The sequence below is a fragment of the Loxodonta africana genome, chromosome 5 (assembly GCF_030014295.1).
Source record: "Loxodonta africana isolate mLoxAfr1 chromosome 5, mLoxAfr1.hap2, whole genome shotgun sequence".
NCBI lineage: Eukaryota > Metazoa > Chordata > Mammalia > Proboscidea > Elephantidae > Loxodonta > Loxodonta africana.
In genome coordinates, this window is record NC_087346.1 from 155,037,464 (window position 1) to 155,063,700 (window position 26,237).

At 44.7% G+C, this 26,237-nt stretch overlaps 1 protein-coding gene across 2 annotated transcripts in view; it reads left to right on the forward strand.

The window, feature by feature from the left end:
* STK32B (serine/threonine kinase 32B) overlaps positions 1-26,237 on the forward strand; it is a 337,224-nt gene that overhangs the window by 266,679 nt on the left and 44,308 nt on the right. For both annotated transcript variants that reach the window (XM_023549727.2, XM_010591361.3), the window contains one exon: positions 17,333-17,436. In XM_023549727.2, coding sequence (XP_023405495.1) covers positions 17,333-17,436 — 104 coding nt within the window. The remainder of the gene's footprint in view (positions 1-17,332; positions 17,437-26,237) is intronic.

Here is a 26,237-nt window from a genome sequence, read left to right on the forward strand (position 1 = left end):
CTTGCTTTTCTGGAAGGCCGCTTGTGTGATGTCCCTTGGAATCAAAGCTCACTTTTCATTTAAAACCTCCCCTGGCAGAATTACTCAACAGCTTGTAGAGATGGTTAGTGGGAGGTAAGGCTGATCTTTCCAGGCTAATGGGCTGTGCTGGGGGAGCAGCCATAGCTCCCTGCAGCCTGAAGTCCACCTAGTGAATTGTGGGCTCAACAGTATCCGTGGAACCTGTTCCATGCCACACTGTGATAGGTCCTGGGGGTGTAGTAGGGAAGAAAACAGGTACTGTTGCAGAACATGACTCAAAATTAGTTCTGTTGGATTTTAAATCATTTTTATTACTGTGCATCTCAGTGGAGAAACCACTTTTTTCTTTCTTTTGGGTTGTGTCAAAACCCTAATTACCTGAAATGTAGAGTTCCTGAGTCTTCATAAATACCCTCGATTTTGGTTCTAATTCCGTTAGTGGATTTAACACATTGTGCATGGAGAGATTTGGGGATATAAAAAGAATAAAGTATATATTAATACAGTGGCTGGAACAATGAGCTCAAACATAGCAACAACTGGGAGGATAGTACAGGATCGGGCAACATTTTGTTCTATTATACACAGAGTCTATGTGAGTCGAAGTTGACTCAATCGTACCTAACATCAATGATATATTGTGCATATATATTTTATGATTATAATGGTTTCCCAAGGCTGCTATAACAAAGTACCATAAATTAGATGGCTTATGTTGTTCTTGGGTGTCATCCAGCTGGTTCTGACTCATAGTGACCCCACGTAGAACAGAACGAAACATTGCCCGGCCCTGCACCATCCTCACAATAGTAGATATGTTTGAGCCCATTGTTGTAGCCACTGTGTCAGTCCATCTAATTGAGCAGCTTCCTTTTTTTCACTGACCCTCTAGTTTACCAAGCAAGCAGAGGGGGCTTATAAGAACAGAAACTTAAAAAAAAAAAACAGTTCTAGAGGCCAGAAATTCAAATTCCGGGTGTCAGCAGGGCCATGTTCTCTCCAAAGTCTCTAGGGGAAGATCCTTCCTTATCTCTCCCAGTTTCTGGTAGCTCCAGGCATTCCTTGGTTTGTGTTGTTGTCCTTAGGTGCCGTCAAGTCTTCTCCTACTCATAGCGACCCTATGCATAACAGCAAGAAACACTGCCCCGTCCTGCACCATCCTTGCAGTCTCTGTTATGCTTGAGCCAATTGTTGCAGCCACTGTGTCAATCCACCTCATTGAGGGTCTTCCTCATTTCCACTGACCCTGCACTTTGGCAAGCATGATGTCGTTCTCCAGGGACTGATTCCTCCTGACAACACGTCCAAAGTATGTAAGATGCAGTCTCACCACCCTTGCTTCTAAGGAGCATTCTGGCTGTACTTCATCCAAGACAGATTTGTTCAATCTTTTGGCAGTCCGTGGTATATTCAATATTCTTCACCAACGCCACAATTCAAAGGTGCCAGTTCTTCTTTGGTCTTCCTTATTCACTGTCCAGCTTTCACATGCATATGATGCCACTGACAATACCATGGCTTGGGTCAGGAGAGCCTTAGTCTTCAGGGTGACATCTTTGCTTTTCAACACTTTAAAGAAGTCCTTTGCAGCAGATTTGCCCACTGCAATGCATCTTTTGATTTCCGACTGCTGCTTCCATGGGTGTTGATTGTGGATCCAAGTAAAATGAAATCCTTGACAACTTCAATCTTTTCTGTTTATCATGATGTTGCTTATTGGTCGAGTTGTGAGGATTTTTGTTTTCTTCATGTTGAGGTGTAATCCGTACTGAAGGCTGTGGTCTCTGATCTTCATTAGTAAGGGCTTCAAGCCCTCTTCACTTTCAACAAGTAAGGCTGTGTCATTTGCATATGGCAGGTTGTTAATGAGTCTTCCTCCAATCCTGATGCCCCGTTCTTCTTCCTATAGTCCAGCTTCTCAGATTATTTGCTCAGCATACAGATTGAATAGGTATGGTGAAAGGATACAACCATGACACACACCTTTCTTGACTTTAAACCACTCAGCATCCCCTTGTTCTGTCTGAACAACTGCCTCTTGATCTATGTACAGGCTCCTCATGGGCACAATTAAGTGTTCTGGAATTCCCATTCTTCACAATGTTATCCAAAATTTGTTAGGATTCACACAGTCAAATGCCTTAGCATAATGGATAAAACACAGGTAAATATCTTTCTGATATTCTCTGCTTTCAGCCAGGATCCATCTGACATCAGCAATGATATCCCAGGTTCCATGTCCTCTTCTGAATCAGGCCTGAATTTCTGGCAGTTCCCTGTTGATATACTGCTGCAGCCGCTTTTGAATGATCTTCAGCAAAATTTTGCTTGCGTGTGATATTAATGACGTTGTTCTATAATTTACACATTTGGTTGGATCACCTTTCTTGGGAATAGGAATAAATATGGATCTCTTCCAGTTGGTTGGCCAGGCAGCTGTCTTCCATATTTCTTAGCATAGACAAGTGAGCACTTCCAGTGCTGCATTCATTTGTTTAAACATCTCAATGGATATTCTGTCAACTCCTGGAGCCTTTTTTTCCACCAGTGCCTTCAGTGCACCTTGGACTTCTTCCTTCAGTCCCATCGGTTCCTGATCATATGCTACCTTTTGAAATGGTTGAACATCGACTGATTCTTTTTGGCACAGTGACTCCGTATTCCTTCCATCTTCTTTTGATGGTTCCTGCATCATTTAGTATTTTCCCCATAGAATCCTTCACTATTGCAAGTTGAGGCTTGAATTTTTTCTTCAGCTCTTGCATCTTGAGAATCGCCGAGAGTGTTCTTCCCTTTTGGTTTTCTATCTCCAGGTCTGTGCACATGTCATTATAACACTTTCCTTTGTCTTCTCGAGACTCCCTTTGAAATCTTCTGTTCAGTTCTTTTACTTCATCATCTCTTCCTTTTGCTTTAGCTGCTCGACGTTTGAGAGCAAGTTTCGGAGTCTCCTCTGACATGCATCTTGGTCTTTTCTTTCTTTCCTGTCTCTTCAGTGACCTCTTGCTTTCTTTGTGTATGATGTCCTTGATGTCATTCCACAACTCATTTGGTCTTCAGTCATTAATGTTCAATGTGTCAAATCTATTCTTGAGGTGTTCTCTAAATTCAGTTGGAATATACTCAAGGTCATATTTTGGCTCTTGTGGACTTGCTCTGATTTTCTTCGGTCTCAGCTTGAACTTGCATATGAGCAATGATGGTCTGTTCTGCAGTTGGCCCCTGGCCTTATTCTGACTGATGATATTGAGCTTTTCCATCGTCTTTTTCCACGGATGTAGTCGATTTGATTCCTGTGTGTTCCATCTGGCGAGGTCCATGTGTGTATAGTCGCCGTTTATGTTGGTGAAAGAAGGTATTTGTAATGAAGAAGTCATTGATCTTGCAAAATTCTATCATTCCATCTCTGGCACTGTTTCTGTCACCAAGGCCATTCTGGCTGTACTTCATCCAAGACAGATCCTTCTTCTTTGTTTCCAACTTTTGCATTCCAATTACCAGTAATTATCAATGCATCCTGATTGCATGTTCGATTGATTTCAGACTGCAGCAGCTGATAAAAATCTTCTATTTCTTCATCTTTGGCCTTAGTGGTTGGTGTATAAATTTGAATAATAGTTGTATTAACTGGTCTTCCTTGTAGGCATATGGATAATATCGTATCGCTGACAGTGTTGTACTTCAGGATAGATCATGAAATGTTCTTTTTGACGACAAATGCAACACCATTCATCTTCAAGTTGTCATTCCGAGCATAGAGTCCATTTCAGTTCACCCATGCCTACAATATCGATGTTTATGCATTCTATTTCATTTTTTACAATTTCCAATTTTCATAGATTCAAATTCGTACATTGTAGGTTCTGATTATTAATGTGTGTTTGCAGCTGTTTCTTGTCATTTTGAGTCATACCACATCAGCAAATGAAGGTCCCTAAAGCTTTATTCCAACCATGTCATTAAGGTCGACTCTACTTTGAGGAGGCAGCTCTTCCCCAGTCGTCTTTTAGTGCCTTCCAATCTGGGGGCTCATCTTCCGGCACTATATCAATGTTCTGCTCCTATTCATCAGGTTTTCACTGGCTAATCCTTTTCAGAAGTAGACTGCCGCGTCCTTCTTCCTAGTCTGTCTTAGTCTGGAAGCTCAACTGAAACCTGTCCTCCATGGGTGACCCTTCTAGTATCTGAATACCGGTGGCACAGTTTACAGCATCATGGCAACTTGCAACCCCCCACAGTATGACAAACTGATCAAGGAACAAAGACCACAGCCTTCAGTATGGATTACACCTCAACATAAAGAAACAAAAATCCTCACAACTGGACCAATAAGCAACATCATGATAAATGGAGAAAAGATTGAAGTTGTCAAAGATTTCATTTTACTTGGATCCACAATCAACACCTGTGGAAGCAGAAGTCAAGAAATGAAGAGATGCATTGCACTGGGTAAATCTGCTGCAAAAGACCTCTTTAAAGTGTTAAAAAGCAAAGATGTCACCTTGAAGACTAAGGTGCACCTAACCCAAGGCATGTTGTTTTCAATCGCCTCATATGGATGTGAAATCTGGGCAATGAATAAGGAAGACTGAAAAAGAATTGATGCCTTTGATTTGTGGTTTTGGGGAAGAATATTGAATATACCAAGGACTGCCAAAAGAATGAACAAATCAGTCTTAGAAGAAATACAACCAGAATGCCCCTAAGAAGCAAGGATGGCAAGACTGCGTCTCATACAGTTTGTGCATGTTATCAGGAGGGACCAGTCCCTGGAAAAGGACATTCATGCCTGGTAAAGTAGAAGGTCAGTGAAAAAGAGGAATACCCTCAAGGAAATGGATCGACACTGTGACTGCAACAATGGACTCAAGCATAACAATGATTGTGAGGATGGCACAGGACCAGGCAGTGTTTTTTCTGTGGTGTGTAGGGTTGCTATGAGTCAGAACTGACTCAACGGCACCTAACAACAGCAACAATCTTTACAGGAGCAGACTGCTGCATCTTTTTTTTGTAGAGTGCCTGGTGGGTCCTAACCGCTGACCTTTCAGTTAGAAGCCGAGCACTTTAACCACTGAGCCACGAGGGAACCTTTTGCAGGGTGAAGAAAAGAGCCATGGTGGTACAGTGGTTAAGCGCTCGGCTTCTAACTGAAAGGTTGGCCGTTCGAACCACCTGACCTGGCGATATGTTCCTATAAAGATTTCAGCCTAGGAAGCCCTATGGGTCAGTTCAACCCTATAGGGTCATTAAGTGTCGGAATCAACTTGGCAGCACCCGATAACAATAGGAGGGAAGATCAGAAATCTGAACAAGAGCAGTGTGTGAGTGAAGAGGAGTAAGGGCAGGGTACAAGAGACATCAAAGTATTATTTCCCTGACAGGGAACATAACAGAGAACCCCTGATGGAGCAGGAGAACAGTGGGATGCAGATTTCAGTAATTGTAAAAAGACCAGACTTAATGGTCTGACTGAGACTAGAAGGGCCCCGGAGGTCATGGTCCCCAGACCTTCTGTTAGCCCAAGACTGGAACCATTCCCAAAGCCAACTCTTCAGACAGGGATTGGACTGGACTATAAGACAGAAAATGGTACTGGTGAGCAGTGAGCTTCTTGTCTCAAGTAGACACATGAGATTATGTGGGCAGATCCCATCTGGAGGGGAGATGAGAAGAAAGAGGGGGACAGAAGCTGGTTGAATGGACACGGGGAATACAGGCTGGAGAGGAATGTGCTGTCGCATTAGGGGGAGAGCAGCTAGGAGTACATAGCAAGGTGTATATAAGTTTTTGTATGAGAGACTGACTTGATTTGTAAACTTTCACTTAAAGCACAATAAATAAAGTAAGTAAATAAAAAGGAAGGAAGGAAAAAAGAGAGAGATTAAAGAGGTAGAATCTTCTAGAATTGATGACCAAGTATCACTGTTATAATAATGAGAACTCCCAGAAGTAGTAGTCAGCACCAGGACTTCAGATCTGATCCCGGAGTTCATAAGTGGGGTGGCCCAAGACTTTCTTTTCACTCATGACTGCTGGTGGCCCAATTTAACTTGGAGGAGGATGAAGACAAGATGGTTTTCCAGGGCCCTTCAGCTCTGCTCTGCACGCTGACGTTCCAAGAGGCCATGGGTGGTTTCTGCTTCTGAGGCAGACAAGCCATGAGCTATATTGGCGCTATGACATCAGGGGTGGAAGAGCCAATTGCCGTGCATTTGTCAAGTGCCTACTGTGTGTCTGGCCGAGTGTTGGGCCGTGGGGGGTGGCACAAGCGAGGGAGGGAGGGTGCATCAGGGTACCAAACCTCAGCTAATGCAGCCACCCCTGGATGATGCCTCAATATAGGGGAAAGGACTTGGGAGTCAGAAAACGGGGACTCGCTAACCCCAGCTCTTCAGTGCCAGCTGGGGGGCCTTGGGCAAGTTCCTTGGGCCCTTGTTTTGGTTTTCTGTGGCTACTGCAAAAAATTATCACAACCTGGGTGGCCTAAAAGATCAGAAATTTATTTTCTCACAGTTCTGGAGGCCAAAGTCGAAAATCAAGGTGTTGGCAGGGCTGAGCTCCCTCCAAAGGCTGTAGGAGAGAGGCCTTCCTTGAGTCCTCCAGCTTCTGGTAGAATGCTCCAGGTGTTCCTTGGCTTGTGGCAGCGAGTCTCCAATCTCTGTCTCTGTCTTCACATGGCCTTCTCCTCTGTGTCTCTGTTCTCAAATCTCCCTTTCCTCTCTCTTATAAGGACATCTGTCATTGGATTTGAGGCCCATCCTAAATCCAGGTTGATCTTATTCTAAGAGCTTTAACTTAATTACGTGTGCAAAGACTCTACTATTTCCAAATTAAGTCTTCTTCACAGCTACTGAGAGCTAGGACTTGGTCGTAACTCTTTAGAAGACAGTATTCAACCTGTGACATTTGTTTAGGCTCTGGTTTCCTCACCGGAAAAACAGACATCATCACAGCACTTATCTCACTGGGTGGTTAAAAACTCTTTGCCACAGAGTCAATTCCAACTCATAACAACCTGATAGAACGGAGTAGAACTGCCCTGTAGAGTTTCCATGGAGCAGCTGGAGAATTTGAACTGCTCATCTTTTGGTTAACAGGCAAGCTTTTAACTACTATGCCACTGGGGCTCCATTGGACCATTGGGAAGATGAAAAGAAATTGTCGTTGTGTGCCTTCAAGTCAATTCTGACTCATAGCAACCCTACAGGACAGAGTAGAACTACCGTATAGGGTTTTCAAGGCTGTAAATCTTTACAGAAGCAGGCTGCCACATCTTTCTCCTTTGGAACGGCTGGTGGGTTTGAACTGCCAACCTTTCGTTTAACAGCCAAACACTTAATCGTTGCACCATGAGGGCTCCTTTGAAAAGAGATAATAGGCGTGAAATCCTTAACAATCGTGGCAAAGTGTGGTTGTTGTTCTCGTTCATCCATGTGTGAAAGGAGGATGTCAGACTCCTACCCGTCCCTCCAGCTTGGAACCTGTATTACCTTCTCCCTCCTAAGCGCTGGGATTCTGGGCCACCAAAGCAGAAAATTGTTGCCACACGAGTCATGACATAAATGTCGCTCATGTTCTGTCATCAGTCCCAAGTGATGCTTGCACAGGGAGGAGAGAATGTCACCTTCTCTGGGAACGCAGTCACAACACAGACATTTGTCACCATGATTGCTCACAGCACCCAGGACCCAATCGATCAGTTGCCCTATCTATGTTGAATTCCAAATGGGTTCAGAGCTGCCAGGCATGCCAAGGATTTATGGGACAACTGGGCACACACAGCATCCCTCCACACACGCCTGCTTTGTGCTATTGGAGCACGTGGCACGGGCCAGCAGCTGCTCAGGGCCTGGGGGACACCGACAACATAACATGATTTCTTCTCTCCTAGAGCCACAGGGCAGAGGAGAGGAAGACAACCAGACAGATGGTGACACAGGGAAGGAAGTCGCTTAGGTTGGGGCCAGGCAGGATGCAGAACAGCACAGCTCAGGGCCAACCACATGCTAGAAATCAATGAGTGTCTGCTCGTGGGATGTTTAACGAGCAGGGAATACCTCTGACTTTAAAGTCAGACTGATGGAGGGTGTGCAGGAAGGGGAAGGCCAAAACATGCTGAAGATGTAAAAGAGATGTGTTTGGAGACTCATAGGGCATGGTGCTAGGGCTGTGAAGTTTAGAATGGTCCCAGGCTTCTGGTTGGGGTGACTGAGTGGACAGTGGAGTAACTGTATGTGTTTTCTGGGGCTGTTATAACAAAGTATCGCAGATTGGGGGGTTTATGTTGTTGTTGTTGCTGTTAAGTGCCCTCAAGTTAGTTCCAACTCATACCGACCCTATGTAAAACAGAATGAAACACTGCCTGGTTCTGTGCAATCCTCACAATTGTTGTTATGCTTGAGCCTATTGTGGCAGCCACTGTTTCAGTCGTCCATCTCATTGAGGGTCTTCCTCTTTTTTCGCTGACCCTCCACTTTACCACTCATGATTTCCCTCTTCAGGTACTGGTCCCTCCTGACAACATGTCCGAAGTATGTGAGACATAGTCTTGCCATCCTTGCCTCTAAGGAGCATTCTGGTTGTACTTCTTCCAAGACAGATTTGTTCCTTCTTTTGGCAGTCCCTGGTGTATTCAGTGTTCTTCGCCAACACCACAATTCAAAGGCATCAATTCTTCTTCGGTCTTCCTAATTCGTTGTCCACGCGTATGTCGCGTGCACATGAGGCGATTGAAAACACCATGGCTTGGGTCACGTGCACCTTAGTCTTCAAGGTGAATCTTTGCTTTCTAACACTTTAAACAGGTATTTTGCAGCAGATTTGCCCAATGCAATGCGTCTTTTGATTTCTTGACTGCTGCTTCCATGGGTGTTGATTGTGGATCCAAGTAAAATGAAACCCTTGGCGACGTCAACCTTTTCTCTGTTCATCATGATGTTGCTCATTGGTCCAGTTGTGAGGATTTTTGTTTTCTTTATGTTGAGGTGTAATCCATACTGAAGGCTGTGGTCTTTGATCTTCACTAGTAAGTGCTTCAAGTCCTCTTCACTTTCAGCAAGCAAGGTTGTGTCATCTGCATAACCCAGGTTCTTAATGAGCCTTCCTCCAATCCTGATTCCACGTTCTTCTTCATATAGTCCAGCTTCTCAGATTATTTGCTCAGCATACAGTTTGAATGAGTATTGAATAAATACTCAATAAGTATTCAATAAATAAATATTGAATAAGAACTGAATACAGATTGAATAAATATTAGTCAATGAAAACCCAATGGAACACAACAGTCCGATCTGTTGTGCATGGGTCATCATGAGCCGAGGGACAACTTGACAGCAGTTAACAACACCACTATGGGCCAGGCATCATGCTAGTCCCAGCATGTTCTCATTATGTATTATTGAATCCTCAGCACAACCCTGTGAACGAATTGTTATTATCCACGTTTTATAAAACTGAGGCAAAAAGAAGTTAGGTAACATTTAAATTCTGCTCCAGCCACACTGACCTTTCTCTTCCCCAGAACAACTCGTTAGTTCTTATCTGAGGACCAAATAACCCAAGAGGACATTTCTTCAAAACCCCAGTTGCGTTTTCCCCAGTGTGGTCCCGAGTATGTTCTTATACTTGAAGAGAAGTTGATAGGAAGCTTATTTTAAATAGGGATTCAACCAGTGTGTAAGGATATCTCAACTTTGCTCTTCCTGGCTGTGTGACTTTCTCCGAGTCACTATACATCTCTGAACACCTGTAAAATGGGTCTGATGACAACAGGTGCAGAGGGACTGTTGTGGAGAAGAAATGAGAGCCTGTGGGTGAAAGTGTTTTAGTAAACATGGAGCAAATGATGAGTATTGTTTCCTTGGGTTGAAAAAAAAAAGTTGCAGTTCAATTGACCCCTATTCTTGGGTCGAAGTAGAACTGTGTTTTATAGGGTTTTTAATGGCTAATTTTTTGGATGTAGATCTCCAGGCCTTTCTTCCAAGACACCTGTGGGTAGACTGAAACCTTCAACCTTTCCGCTCGCAGGAAACAGTGTTAGCCATTTGCAGGCTGGGATTTGCCACAGGTCAGGTTCAAGTGCCAAACTGTCAGCCCAGCCACCAAAATGTCAATGTCCCTGCCCTCCCTTTCAGCCTCTATTCAGCCCTCCCCCTTTCTGCGCCGACTGAATTCCAGTCTGAAAATCGAGTTGAGACATCTTTAATCACAGCACATTAGTGCTTCCTGGGATGGATTTTGGCTGCTCTGACAACTGCAAAATGGAATTATGTCTGCAAATTAGTTCTTGAGAAATAATCCACATCTCACAGTATTTTCCTGGAGGCCAATGTGAGCAATTAGGCCCTGCAGTGGTCTCTCTGGCCCTGTGGGGTGAGGATAAGGCCATGAGATTCACCCCTGTTCAGCACCTTAGGGAGCAGGCAGAGCAAGAGGACACCCAGGACAAATGAAATCCCTGAAGAGGGCAAACCCACCATACCTGGGCTCCTCCCTTTACTCCAGACCTCCAGGGGCTAAAATGCCACTGCTTCTGAGACAGGTGCTGGCATAGAGCTCCAGGGTCCTGGTTGTCTGGATGCTGCCCCCACCAGTGACATTTATCAAGGGTCTCAGCCTCTTGGGTGCTCAGTATCCTCATTAACTCTGAGCTTTCCCCTACCCCATTCTCCTTTCTACACCTGCCTTTCCCTCCACTGGTTGAAAGGCCACCTGTAACTCATGGTCCACCAAACCCTCTTTCTCCAGGGGCTTCCCCGACTTCTCACCTGGTAGCTCACCCTCTGCTGACCACTAAGGGCACCTCCATTTGTGTTCTGCCCAGAGCATCACACCAGTGTTCCTTGTGATGCTTGAAACTGGTTTCCAACCAGCTAGGGGCTTGTTGAGGGTTCTTCGGTAGTGCAAACAGTTTGCACTTGACTACTAACTGAAAGGTTGGTGGTTCGAACCCCCCAGCAGCACTACAGACGAAAGGCCTGGCAACCTGCTCTTGTAAAGATTACAGCCAATAAAACCCCATGAAGCAGTTCTACTCTGTCACACATAGGGTTGTCATGAGTCAGAATCAACTTCATGGCAACAGGTTTGGTGGTTTTAGTGGCTTATTGAGGGAGGAACTACATGTCCTAGAGAGGCAGGGAAAGCAGAAGGGAAGGAGTACTGGTTTTACTGTCAGAAAAGCTGGGTTCTATCCAGTTTTGCCACTCTGGATCTGCGACCCTACCTTAGCCTTTCTGAACCCATTTCCTCTCTGTAGATGGAGATAATATGACCCATCTTTGATAGTTTAGTGAGAGAATATGTGAGGGGCCTAGTTCAGTTCCTGGGGTCTATGTTATTGTTTTTGTCAGTTGCCATCCAGTCAATTCCAACTCATGGTGACCTTATATATAGCAGAGCAAAACTGCCCGATCCTTTACCACCTTCATGGTTGTCTTAGTTATCTAGTGCTGCTATAACAACAGAAATACCACAAATGGATGGCTTTAACAAAGAGAAATTTATTCTCTCACAGTTTAGGAGACTAGAAGTCCAAATTCAGGGTGCCAGCTCCAGGGCAAGGCTTTCTCTCTGGGCTCTGGGGGAAGGTCTTGTCATCAATCTTCTCCTGGTGGAGGAGCTTCTCAGTGCAGGGACCCCGGGTCCAAAGGACTCACTCTTGTCCTGGCTCTTGTTTCTTGGTGATATGAGATCTCCCTGCTTCTCTGCTTGCTTCTTTCTTTTATATCTCAAAAGAAATTGACTCAATATACAATCTAATCTTGTAGATTGAGTCCTGCCTCATTAACATAAGGGCCACTAATCCTGCCTCATTAACATCATAGAGGTAAGATTTACAACATACAGGAAAACCACATCAGATGACGAAATGGTGGACACCCACACAATGCTGGGAATCATGGCCTAGCCAAGTTGACACACATTTTGGGGGGGATACAATTCAGTCCCTAACAATGATCATTGGAATGTTTGAGTCCATTGTTGTATTTATTGTGTCAACCATCTCACAGAGGATTTTCCTCTTTTTTGCTGACCTTCTTCTCCTTTACTAACCATGATGTACTTTTCTAGTGATTGGTCTTTCCCAGTGATATGTCAAAAGTAAATGAGTCAAAGTCTCACCATCCTCATTTTTTTTAATTTTGCTTTAAATGAAAGTTTACAAATCAAGTCAGTCTCTCATATAAAAACTTACGTATACCTTGCTACATACTCCTAGCTGCTCTTCCCCTAATGAGATAGTACACTCCTCCTCTCCACCCTGTATTCCCTGTGTCCATTCAGTCAGCTCCTGTCCCCCTCTGCCTTCTCATCTTGCCTCCAGACAGGAGCTGCCCACATAGTCTCATGTGTCTACCTGAGCCAAGAAGCTCACTCTTCACCAGTGTCTTTTCTGTCTTACAGTCTAGTCGAATCCCTGTCTGAAGAGTTTCGCCATCCTTGTTTTTAAGAAACATTTTGGTTGTATTTCTTCTAGGACTTGTTTGTTCAATTCCCTAAGGCTCAATAAATGCTAATCCCACTATTTTTCTGTATTCACATGCTTCCAGGAGCATATAAAACTTGTTGATTGAAGTATTTTCTCTTCTCCAAGGCTCACATCAAACGCTTCTTTAAGATGTTTGGATTCTATCAAGGAAGGGGTGCAAATGCATTGAGGATAAAACCTACGGACTAGGCTCCAGGAAAGGGGCCGCAGGACCTTGGCAGACAGTTGTGATGTCTGCCCAAGATAGATAGGGGTGGCAATACTGGAGAAGAAGCCGAAGAATGGCCAGAGCAGAAGACAATGGTCAAAGCAGGGCCAGGTGTCATGTGTGGGGGTCTCAGGTGAGTCTGTGAGGGCCGAGAGTCACAGGGAAGAGGGAGACAGACTGGGAATCCGAGGTCCAGATGGATGAGCTCAACCATCCAAGACTAAGGTTGGAAAGAAGGTGAGTGTGCTGAAGGCTCGTTGTGGTGTGGTGCCGGCCACCAGTGAGGAAAGCACCTGCGGGAGTAGAGGCACTGGTCAGGGTGGAGCACGTTCAGCCTCCCCAAGGCCTCCTGGCTTAGTTTCCTACTGCTGCTGTAACATAGATCCCACAAGTGGGTGGCTTTAAAGAACAGGAATTTATTGTCTCACAGTTTTGGAGGCTGGGGATCCAAATCAGGGCATTGACTCTAGGGGAAGGTTCTTCTTTGTCGTAGCCCTGGGGGTTCCTTGTTCCTTGGCATTCTGCCTTAGTCATCTGGTGCTGCTGTAACAGAAATACCACAAGTGGATGACTTTAACAAACAGAAGCTTATTCTCTCACAGTCTAGGAAGCTAGAAATCCAAATTCAGGGTGTCAGCTCCAGGGAAAGACTTTCTCTCTCTGTTGGCTCTAGTGGAAGGTCCTTGTCATCAATCTTCCCCTGGTCTAGGAGTGCCTCAGTCCAAAGGACATGCTCCACTCCTGGCACTTCTTTCTTGGTGGCGTAAGGTCCCTCTCCTCTCTATTCACTTCTCTCTTTTATTTCTCAGAAGAGATTGACTCGACACACAACTTAATCCTGTAGATTGAGTCCTGCCTCATTAGCATAACTGCATCTAATCCTGCCTCATTAACAATGTAGCGATTAGGATTAACAACTCATAGGAAAATCACACCAGGTCACGAAATGGTGGACAACCACACAATACTGGGAAACGTGGCCTCGCCAAGTTGACACACATTTTTGAAGGGACACAATTAGATCCATGACACATTCCTTAGTTTTCCTTGGTTCCTGGGCATTCCTTGGCTACTTGTAGATGACATCGGTCTTCCTGCACATGTGTATCTCTCTCTCCATGTCTGTACTCCCCTTTATAAGACACCACTCACAAGGAGTTAGGTTTAAGACTCACCTCACTCTGGTATAACGCCATTAACATAACAAAAGAAACCCTTATTTCCAAATAGAATGGTATTTACAGGTACAGGAGTTAAGACATCAACACATACTTTTAGGGGATACAATTCAGTCCACAACACCCTCTCCTTGGCGGTTGTCATTTCCTCCTTTGCATTTCCATGGCAGGAAGAATTCAGTTCCCTTTGGTATAAGGTCCCTAAGTGATGCAAACAGCTTATGCACGACTACTAACCTGAAGGTTGGTGGTTTGAACCCACTCAGTGGTGCCAAGGAAGAAAGGCCTGGAAATCTGCTTCCATAAAGATTATAGCCAAGAAAATCCTATGGAGCAGTTCTAGCCTGTAACACATGGGGTTTCCATGAGTTAAAATTGACTCAATGGCGAGGGGTTCTTCTTTTTGGTGTATGGCACCTGCCTTTCTACCTGTGCCCTTCATTCATCCCTCACTAAGATGCTACAGTGTGTCAGGCTCTGGAAAAACTCCAATGACCCAGACGCAGTTCCTGCCATCTGGACCCCACAGCCCAGTAGAGAACATGGACACACCACAGATCGTTAGTCTGTCGTAGAAGAAAGAGATGAAGACTGGGGAAGTCTTCCAGAGCAGAGACTCCTGAGGCAGGTCCTGGAGAGACAGGTAGACAGTGTCAGGGGAGCCCGGCAGAATTCTGGCTCTGCCTTTTGCCAGCCATGTGACCTAGTGTAAGTTACTCTGCCTCTTCCTGGCTCAGTCTCCTCCTCTGTAAAATGGGGATAATAGTAGAGTCATCAAAAAACCAAACCAAATCCATTGCCATTGAGTCAATTCCAACTCATAGCAACCCTGTAGGACAGAGTAGAACTACCCCATAGTGTTTCCAAGGAGCAGCTGGTGGATTCGAATCGCTGACCTTTCGGTTAGCAGTAGGCTCATGGTGAGGAGTAAATGAGTCAATTCAGGGGACCATGGAGGTATCCAAACTGGAGCACTATCGAGAGTGAAAGGGAGAACTATTAATAATTATATTAAGACAATAACCATAAACTGGCACTGCCCCATTTAAAGTGGAACACACGATCACCTTAGGACTGATCTAAGCAAAAGGCTTAGAGTGGTATGTGGCCCCATGAAGCACTCAAAAAGTATCAGATGTTATCATTACAATATTACGTTGTTCTCGCTAAGGGATGAGTAGGAATTGGCTGACCAAAAGAGGAGAAGGGAGGAGACAGCACAGAAGGGAGAAGGAGGAAGGCAAATGTTGTTGTTGTTTTGGGGCACCATCGAGTCAATTTTTTACTCATAGTGACCCCATGTGACAGAGTAAAACTGCTTTGTAGGGTTTTCTAGGCTGTAATCTTTATAAAAAATAGTGCATGCAAAAGCTAGACACTGAATAAAGAAGATGGAAAAAGAATTGAAGCCTTTGAATTATAGTGTTGACGAAGAATACTGAATATACCATGGGCTGCCAGAAGAACAAACAAATCTGTCTTGGAAGAAGTACAGCCAGAATGCTTCTTAGAAGCGAGAATAGCAAGACTTCATCGCATGTGCTTTGGATATGTTATCAGGAGGGACCAGTGCCTGGAGAAGGACATCATGCTTGGTAAAGTAGAAGGTCCGTGAAAAAGAGGAAGACCCTCAAGGAGATGGAATGACATAATGGCTGCAACAATGGGCTCAAACATAGCAAAGATTGTGAGGATGGCACAGGACCAGGTGATGTTTCATTGTGTTGTACATAGGGTCGCTATGAGCTGGAACCGACTTGAGGACACCAAAAAACAACAATCTTTCCAGGACCAGATTGCCAGGTCTTTCTCCCACAGAGCTGCTGGGTGGGTTCAAACTACCAACCTTTCAGTTAGCAGCCAAACATGGAGCAACAAACCATTCATAGCTGAACTGGAGCACTGATGTTCACTAGCGTTGCTACTGAAGCATTAATGTTCAAGACAGAGGTGGTGAGGAGAAAGAGGCTGGAGAGATGCCCATGGACAAGGCACAGAGGGAACAAAGGAAATAGAGAAGCTAATCCTTCCAGCTGTGAAAGTGCTCCAGCACACAGGAGGCCAGCTGAGAGTCAGAGGACTGAGGTTCAAATCTCAGCTCCACCATTTAGCAGCTGTGTGACCTGACAAATCGCTTGGCCTCACTTCACTTGTTCTTCATCCGTAAAACTCTATTACGTCACTCTTGGAAATATTTTGGGAGAATTATATGAGATTGTATGTGTAAAATGATCAGAACAGTGCCTGCACATAGTAGGTCCTTAAGAAATGGTAGAAGATCTGATTGTAGTATTAGAACTGAAGATGCCGGGTGTTTGAGAGGATCCAACGGGTAGAACTTCTGTTTCCTTTTGAGTTCTAGCCAATGTCAACATAAGACAAAACAAGAAGGCCTATGGAAAAGAAAGCATTACTGTAATTACAGATAAAGCCCCACTACAGATTGTGTTATATCTTTGGAGAAGTGGGTTTTTTAATCTCAGACCGCAGAATTTGATAAACCACCATCCAGTCACAGGCAGAGCTGGGTCCCTGCAGCCCCTGTCTCACTCCCTTCCCCCAAGCAGGCCGCTTTCCATCATGGCAGAGGGGGAGATGAATATGCAAGCCTGCGGACTCCTTGGAAACTCTATGGGGCAGTTCTACTCTGTCCTATAGGGTCGCTATGAGTTGGAAGTGACTCCACGGCACTGGTTTTTTTTTTTTTTTTTTCCTATGGACAGCCAAAGGGGAAAGAAGTGGAAGGGGCTAGGCTCCCCAGTGTGAAAAGCTGATATGCCTTCTACCTCAGCTGAGAAGGAATAAGTAAAGGGGCACCAGGAGGCCAGGTGCGTGACCTGGGGGAGCTCTCCACATGGAGGAAACCTGAGGAACAGGGAAGAAGCTTCTCCAACATTGTCAGTTGCCCTCAAGTCAGCTCCGACTCATAGTAATCTTATTTATAACTGCATGAAACACTGCCTGGTCCTGTGCCACCCTCATAATCATTGCTATGCTTGAGCCCACTGTTGTAGCTACTGACTCCATCCATCTCCTTGAGGGTCTTCCTCTTTTTCACTGACCCTGTACTTTACCAAGCATGATGTCCTTCTGCAGGAACTGATCCCTCCTGACAACATGTCCAAAGTATATAAGGTGAAGTCTCACCATCCTCCCTTCTAAGGAGCATTCTGGCTGTACTTCCTCCAAGACTGATTTGTTCATTCTTCTAGCAGTCCATTGATTTCTTCTTTCATCTTCCTTTTTCATTGTCCAGTCTCCTCTCTCGCTAGCCACCGATAATTAGAACTCAGAGCTCCTTTCAATCCATTTCCCAAAAAGTCCCTCTCAGCCAGGAGCCCCACTAATTGTACCTGTCCATGCCCTCTTCTCTGAGGGACAGTTTCTGTAAACCGTGCTTTGCCGTGATGTTCTTTGTCCTGTCTTTGGCAGCTCCAGAAGTGTTCCAGGTGTATGTGGACGGAGGCCCGGGGTACTCGTACCCGGTTGATTGGTGGTCCCTGGGAGTCACCGCTTACGAGCTCCTGCGGGGCTGGGTAAGAGTGAACACAAGGGCCATGGAAGCAGAGGGAGAGGGGTTCAACGTGCAGCAGGCTCGATCGGAGTTGGCAGAACATGCCACTGGGATAGCATACGGTGCTGAGAAGGAGCACTGGGTGAGGAGTCTGAGCCCCTGGGTTTCAGTCCTCGTGACCTGATTAATAACCATGCCAGCTCTAAGGCCCCTGAGCAATAGAAGGGCCCCTAAGGACCATCTAGTCCAACCCCGACCCTATTTTGCAGATAGGGAAACTGAGGTCCAGAGGGAAAGGGACATGTGCAAAAGCCCACATCTAATTAGTGGTAGGTCCAACACCCAAAGCGCCTTGGCTCTCCTGTCCTACCCGCAACGACATGCATTTGTGTCTGATTTTCCATTTTGATTTTTAAGCTTATTAAGGATAAAGACCATGCTTCCTTTCCTTTTTTTTTAACCATATCTTCCCTTGATATGTAGCTCAGTGCCCTATAAAAATGGAGAATTCAATGTATATTTTTGCTTTATTTCACTTAAATTTGATAGCTGAAGACGATCAATGGAGCCATTTGACAATGAATCACTCATATCTTTATTTCATGAGAAGGAATTGGGATTAAAACTAACCTTGAGGCATGTTTTCTTTGTACAAGTAGTGTTTGAAATGATGTCACTTAAGCCCTGAGAACCTTGGTTTCTCCACATGTAAAAGGGGATGATAATAATATCATTTCAATCTACTTCATAGAGTTCAGGTCATCATAGGATATTAACAGATAGGAGACCTGGAGGCACAGTGGTTAAGCATTTGGCTGCTAACTGAAAGGTCGGTGGTTCAAACCCACCAGCCACTCCATGGGAGAAAAATGTGGCAGTCTGCCTCCATAAAGATTTGCAGCCTTGGAAACCCTATAGGGTCACTATGAGTCAGAATCCACTTGATGACTGTGGGAAAATATATATATAGAATATGAGACAGTAGGGTTCAATGGTAGAATTCTCACCTTTCATGTGGAAGACCCAGGTTCAATTCCCAGCCAATGTACCTCAAGTACAGCCACCACCCATCTGTCTTACTATTATGCTGAACAGATCTCAGCAGAGCTTCCAGACTAAGACAGACTGGGAAGAAAGGCGTAGCAATGTGTTTCTGAAAATCAGCCAATGAAAACTCCATGGATTAGAGTGATCCAATCTGCAGCAAATTATGAGGATGGCACAGAACTGGCAGCGTTTCACTTTATTGTGCATGGGGTGGCCATGAGTAGACATATATAAATAGAGCGTAGAATTAGCATCGTAGGATGTTAATTCCCTTGGGCTATGGGAGACATGATTTGTGTGTTAGCCATCTTTATCGCTGCAATGCTAGGCAGAGAGCATATTCCCACTCACCGCAATTATAACGTTGCATCACCGTCTTTTGAATAAATACATATTTTCTGCCAGTAGACAGTGAGCTCCTTGAGGGCAGGGCTGTGTCTTACGTACTGTCATAAGCCCCTCATTGCATGGTATGTAACAGGTGTTGAATGAATATTTATTGAATGAATAAAAAAAAGATGAGAACATTTTGAAACTGCCAATACAATGTGAGCGCAAGTAAATATTATTATTTATCACCCTATAGTTCAAGCAGCTATTTTTTGTTCTTGATTTCAATTATTTCCCATGAATTCCGAAAAACGTAATTACTCTACGTGGTGTTTTCAGAATGAAAAGAAAATATGAACTTACTGGCTTTCTCATGCATTGAGTGAAAAGAACTAATTGCCTTCAGGCTTCCTTAATCCTGGTTGGCCAATGGTTCCATTGATGTACTCTCTCAGAGAAGAAATATAACGGTCCAGGAAATTGTATGAACCAGCAGACGCAGTCATCCACCGGAGAGTGTTCATTTCATGTGATCAGTCACACAAATGGCCTTGGCAAGCAGTTGCCCCAAGCACAATGGAACGTTCGCCAGCAGAAAGTATATCCGGGGTTATTCGTCATGGGTCGGAACAATCAAAGGACGATGATGACTTCACAAAAGGCCCCAAGGATGGGGAAGTTTCTGCTGCTTCAAACAGAAATCGTTTCGTCCTAAACTGAAAGGAAAACAGTTAGCCAGGTTCTAGACTTTTTTCGAGACCATTCAGTTGTTTGGCTAAATCAACAAGCAGGTGGAATGTGAATTGTTGCCCAGGATTTTATTTCCAGTAGGTTAAGAAGGTAGAGTGGAAAAACGGAGTTAGTACTGCAGAATCTACATTAGATAAAAGGGGGAATCAGGGTAACGAGCAAAATGAAAATTGGATTGAGAATCTAATTGATTTGGAGATTTGGGGGATTAAGAATGCTAGCACCAGTGAGCTGGAAAGATAGCACCAGTGAGCTGGAAAGATAGCAAGTGACAGGAAGGGAGCGTGAGTCTTGAAGCCAATATTGTGAAGAAGGTGTGGTTATTGCTACTGACTGAGTCTTGGGCACGACAACAGTAGTGGTGCACTGAGGTAGATTGGATGAAAACGTTTGCAATTCGGAGCTCGAGAATGAGAGTCTAGCGTGGGGAGCTGAGGGTTTCTATATTTGCTTATATCTGACGTTTAAGTTAAATTTGGATTTGCATCATGAAATATTTCTTAAAATTATGGTTTCTCTACTAAAGTTGTCATTAATTTATAACCTGGTTTAAAATAACCAACTTTTCAGTGGAACTAACTTCTGGGTGACTCCTTTGGTTAATCACAAATTCTCTCAGTGTAAACATGTTTTAGTGGACAGGAGTCGTGGGTATTCTTTATTGTGGAAAATATAATTTAACACTAGGGATAATTTAACAGATTCAAGTTGAAAAAAATAAGTAGAAATAAATTGTCTTATTTTTAATTCTGCTGAGTTTTCTGCTTCAGATACCACTTTCAACAGAAGAGGAAGCAGTGGGAGTGGAGGCAAAGTCGTTGAACGAAAGAATACCTGTTAAATGCTGATAGAAATCTTTTCCCCAAATACTTTTGTCTGGTTTAGTTTCTGACTGAAGGGCAATGAGTTTGCACAAATAATTCGTTCTCAATTTTTTATACTGGAAACAATAGCATTTAATCAAAAAGCTATCCTGAAAAATGTTCACATTTATCCATGAATTACTGTGTTTTTGCACAAATAACGTACACCTTCTACATTTGTTTGCCAACCATGCCCTCCCCCATGCAGTTATTTTCATAAGTGCCTCTATGTCAATTTTTTTTACACGTTGCTGTAAAAAAAAGTTAGCATAGCACATTTATGAAAATACCTCCCAGGGGGAGGGCATGGTTGGCAAACATACATAGAAGGCACGCATTATTTGTGTAAACATATGCTATATTAATTTGGAAGTAATGCTTCTTCCTCCCCACAATTCCTCCATCACATTAAATTTGGACCCAAAAGACAAAAGAAAGCCACAAAGGAAATTTTCCAGTACGTGTTCCAGGATCTTAGATTGGAGAGTGTTAGAAATGAAGGGTGGGAAATAGATGGCATTAATATGATTTGTTGTCAGGGGATCCAGGGAATATTCTAGTCCCAGCTCAGAAACCCATCACCCACCTTTCAGTTTGTCACACTGTGGTGGCTTGTGTGTTGTTATGATGCTGGAAGCTATGTCACTCATATATTTCAAATACCAGCAGGGTCACTAATGTGAGATTGAATTGTGTCCATCTAAAATATGTGTTAGAATTCTAACCCCTATATCTACAGATGTAGTCATATTTGGGATAGAGTTTTCTTTGTTATGTTAATGAGGCTGTATCAGGGCAGGGTCTGTCTTGAACCTAACTACTTTTGAGATAGAAAAGGAGCAGATTAGGTTCAAAAGCAAGCAAACACAAAAGGGGGAAAGATAGATGCCACATGGAGGTCACCAAGGAACTGAGGAATGCAGGGGTTACAGAAGCTGAGACAAGGACCTTCCCCCAGAAGTGACAGAGAGTACCTTCTCCTAGAGCCAGTGCCCTGAATCCAGACTTTGAGGCTCCTCAGCAGTTCGAACCCACCAGCCAGTCCATGGGAGAACGACGTGCTAGGCAGCTTCTGTAAAGATTGCTTGGAAACCTTGGAAACACACTAGGGCAATTCTACTCTGTCCTATAGTATCACTATGAGTTGGAATTGACTCAACAACAGCAGATGTTTTTTAAACTATGAGAAAATAACTTTCTGTTTGCTAAAGCCACCCACTCGTGGTATTTCTGTTATAGCAGCTGTAGCTAACTAAGAGTATGCTGAGCAAGTAATCCAAGAAACTGGACTATATGAAGAATGAGGCATCAGGATTGGAGGAAGACTCATTAACAACCTGCATTATGCAGACAACACAACCTTGCTTGCTGAAAGCGAGGAGGATTTGAAGCACTTGCTGATGAAGATTGAAGAGTACAACCTTCAATATGGATTACTAACGTCCTCACAACTGGACCAATAAGCAATATCATGATAAACAGAGAAAACATTGAAGCTGTCAAGGATTTCATTTTACTTGGATCCACAATCAATACCCATGGAAGCAGCAGTCAAGAAATCAAACGATGTATTGCCCTGGGCAAATTTGCTGCAAAAGACCTCTTTCAAGATGTCGTCTTGAGAACTAAGATGAATCTGAGCCAAGCCATGGTATTTTCAGTCGCCTCATATGCATGAAAAAGCTAGATAATGAATAAGGAAGACCAAAGAAGAATTGATGCCTTTGAATCATGGTGTTTGCAAAGAATATTAAATATACCATGGAGTGCCAGAAGAACGAACAAATCTGTCTTGGAAGAATTACAGCCAGAATGCTCCTTAGAAGTGAGGATGGTGAGATATTGTCTCATGTACTTTGGACATGTTATCGGGAGGGACCAGTCCCTGGAGAAGGACATCATGCTTGGTAGAGAGTCACTGGAAAGACCCTCAATGAGATGGATTGACACAGTGGCTGCAACAATGGGCTGAAGCATAGCAACAATTATAAGGATGGTACAGGACCGGGCAGTGTTTCGTTCTGTTGTACATAGTGTCACTATGAGTCAGAACCAACTGGATGACATCTAACAACAACAATAACAATTTTCAGACATACAGATTGCCAGGCCTTCCTTCATAGCCCATTTTAGTTTGGAAGCTCTCCTGAAGCCTGCTGGTATTTGAAACTCTGGTGTCATGTCTTCCAGCATCACAGCAACACACAAGCCACCACAGTACAACAAACTGACAGACAAGTGCCAACTTTCCATCTTAGCAGCCCTCGAAAGGTTGGACACAGGTATGGAGAGCACAGGCTGAATCAAGCCTGGCTGATGTTCATTAATGAGTAAGGTCCATGGGCTTCATATGAAAAGAGACTTGCGTTGCCATCCACACTCTGCTCCTCCTTGGTGCTGGGATTTGGGCTAATCTCTCTGAGCTCTGGCTGCCTCATTCATGAAAAGACAAATAGTGAGGCAGACCTGAGGGGTCAGTGCGAGGATTAAATGAGAAAAGGTAGGCAAAGCACCCACAGCATCCAGCCTATGGGAGGTGATCTGACTATTAAACAAATGTACACATGGCTAAGACACCAGAAGGAGGCTCTGGGTGGCACAAACATTGAGTGCTAAGCTACTAAGCAAAAGGTTGGTGGTTTGAACCCACCCAGAGGCACCTCGGACGACAGGCGTGATGATCTACTTCTAAGAAATCACCCATTGAAAACCCTGTGGAGCACAGTTCTACTCTGACACACATGGGGTAGCCATGAGTTACAGCCAACTCAATGGCAACTGGTTATGATACTACGAGAGATTCAGAGGAAATATTGAGAAGACAGAGAAGGGGGGCAGAAGGTCAGGGAGGAATTTCTGAAGTAGGAGACGGTTAAACTGGGTCACTTGTGATTTGACGGTGGGAACAGTGTGAACACAGATAGGGAAGAGAAAGCTAATGAACAACAAACATTTTAGTCTGACCACACTGTAAGCAGTGTGGTGCCATCCATGATTTCTAGGCAGGGAAGCTACAGCACAGGCGTTGAGACATGAGTATGGGCTTTCATTATACTTGAATCAACAATCAACGCCCATGGAAGCAGCTGTCATGAAATCAGACGACATATTGCACTGGACAAACCAGCTGCAAAAGACGTCTTTAAAGTTTTAAAAAGCAAAGATGTCACTTTGATGACTAGGGTGTGCCTGATCCAAGCTATGGTCTTTTCAGTCGCCTCAGGTGCATGCGAAAGCTGAACAATGGAAAAAGAAGACTGAAGAATTGACACATTCAAATTGTAGTATTGGAGAAGAATATTGATTATACCATGGACTTCCAGAAGAACAAACAAATCTGTCTTGGAAGAAGCAGCCAGAATGCTCCTTAGAAGTGAGGATGGCAAGTCTTTCTCTTGCTTATTTTGGACATGTTATCAGGAGAGACCAATCCCTGGAGAAGGACATCACGCTTGGTAAAGTAGAACCAAACCAAACCAAACCCACTGCCGTCGAGTTGATTCCAACTCATAGTGACCCTGTAGGACAGAGTAGAACTGCCCCGTAGAGCTTCCAAGGAGCGCTTGGCGGGTTCAAACTGCCAACCCTTTGGTTCATAGCCATAGCACTTAACCACTACGCCACCAGGGTTTCCTGGTAACGTAGAGGGTCAGCAAAAAAGAGGATGAACCTCAAAGAGGTGGACTGACACAATGGCTGCAGCAGTGGGGCTTAAACATACCAATGATTGTGACGATGGCACAGGACCAGGCAGAGTTTCCTTCTGTTATACATAAGGTGGCTATGAGCCAGAGCCCGCTCGGCGGCACCTAACAACAACAACACGGGCTTTGGATTCAGATATTTCTGGGCTCAAATGCTGGCTTCGCCGCAGAGTCTCTGAATGATCTGAGGTGAGTCATTTCCCCTCTCTAAATCTAATTCTGGTCTATAAAATGAGGGGAGGGGGAGATGGTAGTTGCAAGCCCATAGACCAGCTTCGTTGACCTGTGCACTACTATCATTTGGGGCTGGGTAATTCTTTGGGGTGGGAGGTGTGCATTGTGGGATGTTTTGCAACATCTCTGACCCCTACCCAGTAAATACCAGCAACACTCCCTCTCACAGTCTTGACAACTAAAAATGACTCCAGATATTGCCAGATTCCTCTGGGGGTCAAAATTGCCCCCCCACTGAGAACCACAGCCATAGAGGAATTGAGATGATTACGTAAGATCCTGAATGTAAAGCTCTTGGTACCTGCATTGTACATAGTAAGCTCTCATTAGGGCCTGGAGTGGGGTCCTGAAAGCCTGGGGCCATGAGGACTTTTCACCTCTTTGCTTCTCCACCAACCACCTCCCTGACCTGGTGTTATCCTTGCTTTTGTCCCCACCCCTCAGCACTCCTCCTCTGAGAGATGTAGACAGAGAAGGTTGGGGTGATGAGTAGAGGAGGGTTTATGGAGCTGCCCCTAGAGGTAGCAGTGTGAAACTCTGGTACACCTAGTGTGTGGGCTCAACCGTGGCGGAAGAGCAATGTATCGGTGTATTAGCCTAATAAAGGTCCCTGGGTGGAGCAAATGCTTAGGTGCTTGACTACTAACCAGAAGGCTAGAGGCTCAAATCCACCCAGAGGTGCCTCAGAGAAAAGGCCTGGTGATCTGCAGCTCTACACTGGGACACGTGGGGTTGCCATGAGTCAGGATCAATTAGAGGGCAAACTTTGTTGTTGTTGTTGTTTGTTTGTGAGGTTTGTTTGGGGGGTGGGATTTTTTTGGGGGGGAACAGAGGGGACACAAATAATTTGCACTCAACTACTGACCGAGAAGTTGGTCATTCAAACTACCCAGCAGTGCCATGGAAGAAAGCCTTGATGATCTTGTCCCATAAAGATTCCAAAAATAACCCAACGCATTGCCATCTATTCGGTTCTGACTCATGGCGGCCCCGTGTGTAACAGAGTAGAACTGCTCCAGAGGGTTTTCTTGGCTTTCATCTTTACAGAACCAGGTCCCCAGTCCTTTCTTCCGTGGTGTCACTGGTGGGTTAGAACCTCCAACCTTTAGGTTAGTAGATGAGTGCAAACCATTTGCGCCACCAGGGACCCTTCTATAAAGATCTCAGCCATTGGAAGCCAAGGAGCACGGTTCTACTCTGAAACACACAGGTTCGCCATGAGTCGGAATCGACTCCTCAGCAAGGAGTTAACCTAGCAAAGGGAGAGAGGCAGTCCTTGGGTGGAGCACTGAGTGCTTCTCCCTGGGGAAAGCAGACAGAGCACTGGACTAGGAGTCAGAAACCTGGACAGCCATCATTCTGGTGATCTCACTCATCTAGCTTTTCTATTATGGGGCGGGGGTGGGGGTGTGTGCTGGTGCAGTGAATAAAGCACTTGGTTGCTAAAGGAAAGGCCAGTGGGTGGAGCCCACCAGCCACTCCAAGGGAGAAAGACATGGCCGTCAGCTTCCGTAAAGATTACAGCCTTGGAAACTCTATGGGGGCAGTTCTGCTCCGTCCTGTAGGGTTGCTATGAGTCAAAAGGGACTCAACAGCAATGGGTTTTTATTATGGACTGAGAGGAACTCCTTGGGTCGTTCGGTGGTTTTCAAGCCGTTTCCTGAAACTCTAGAACCCTGCAGAGTCAGTTCAGCCATTATACACACTCTTAAAAAAGCAAAGCTGAGGGGGGGCCAAGATGGCGGACTAGGTGGACGCTCCCGCGGATCCCTCTTGCAACAAAGACTCGGAAAAACAAGGGAATCGATCACATACATAACAATCTATGAACTCTGAACAACAAGCACAGACTTAGAGACGGAGGACGAACAAATACGGGCAGACAGCGACTGTTT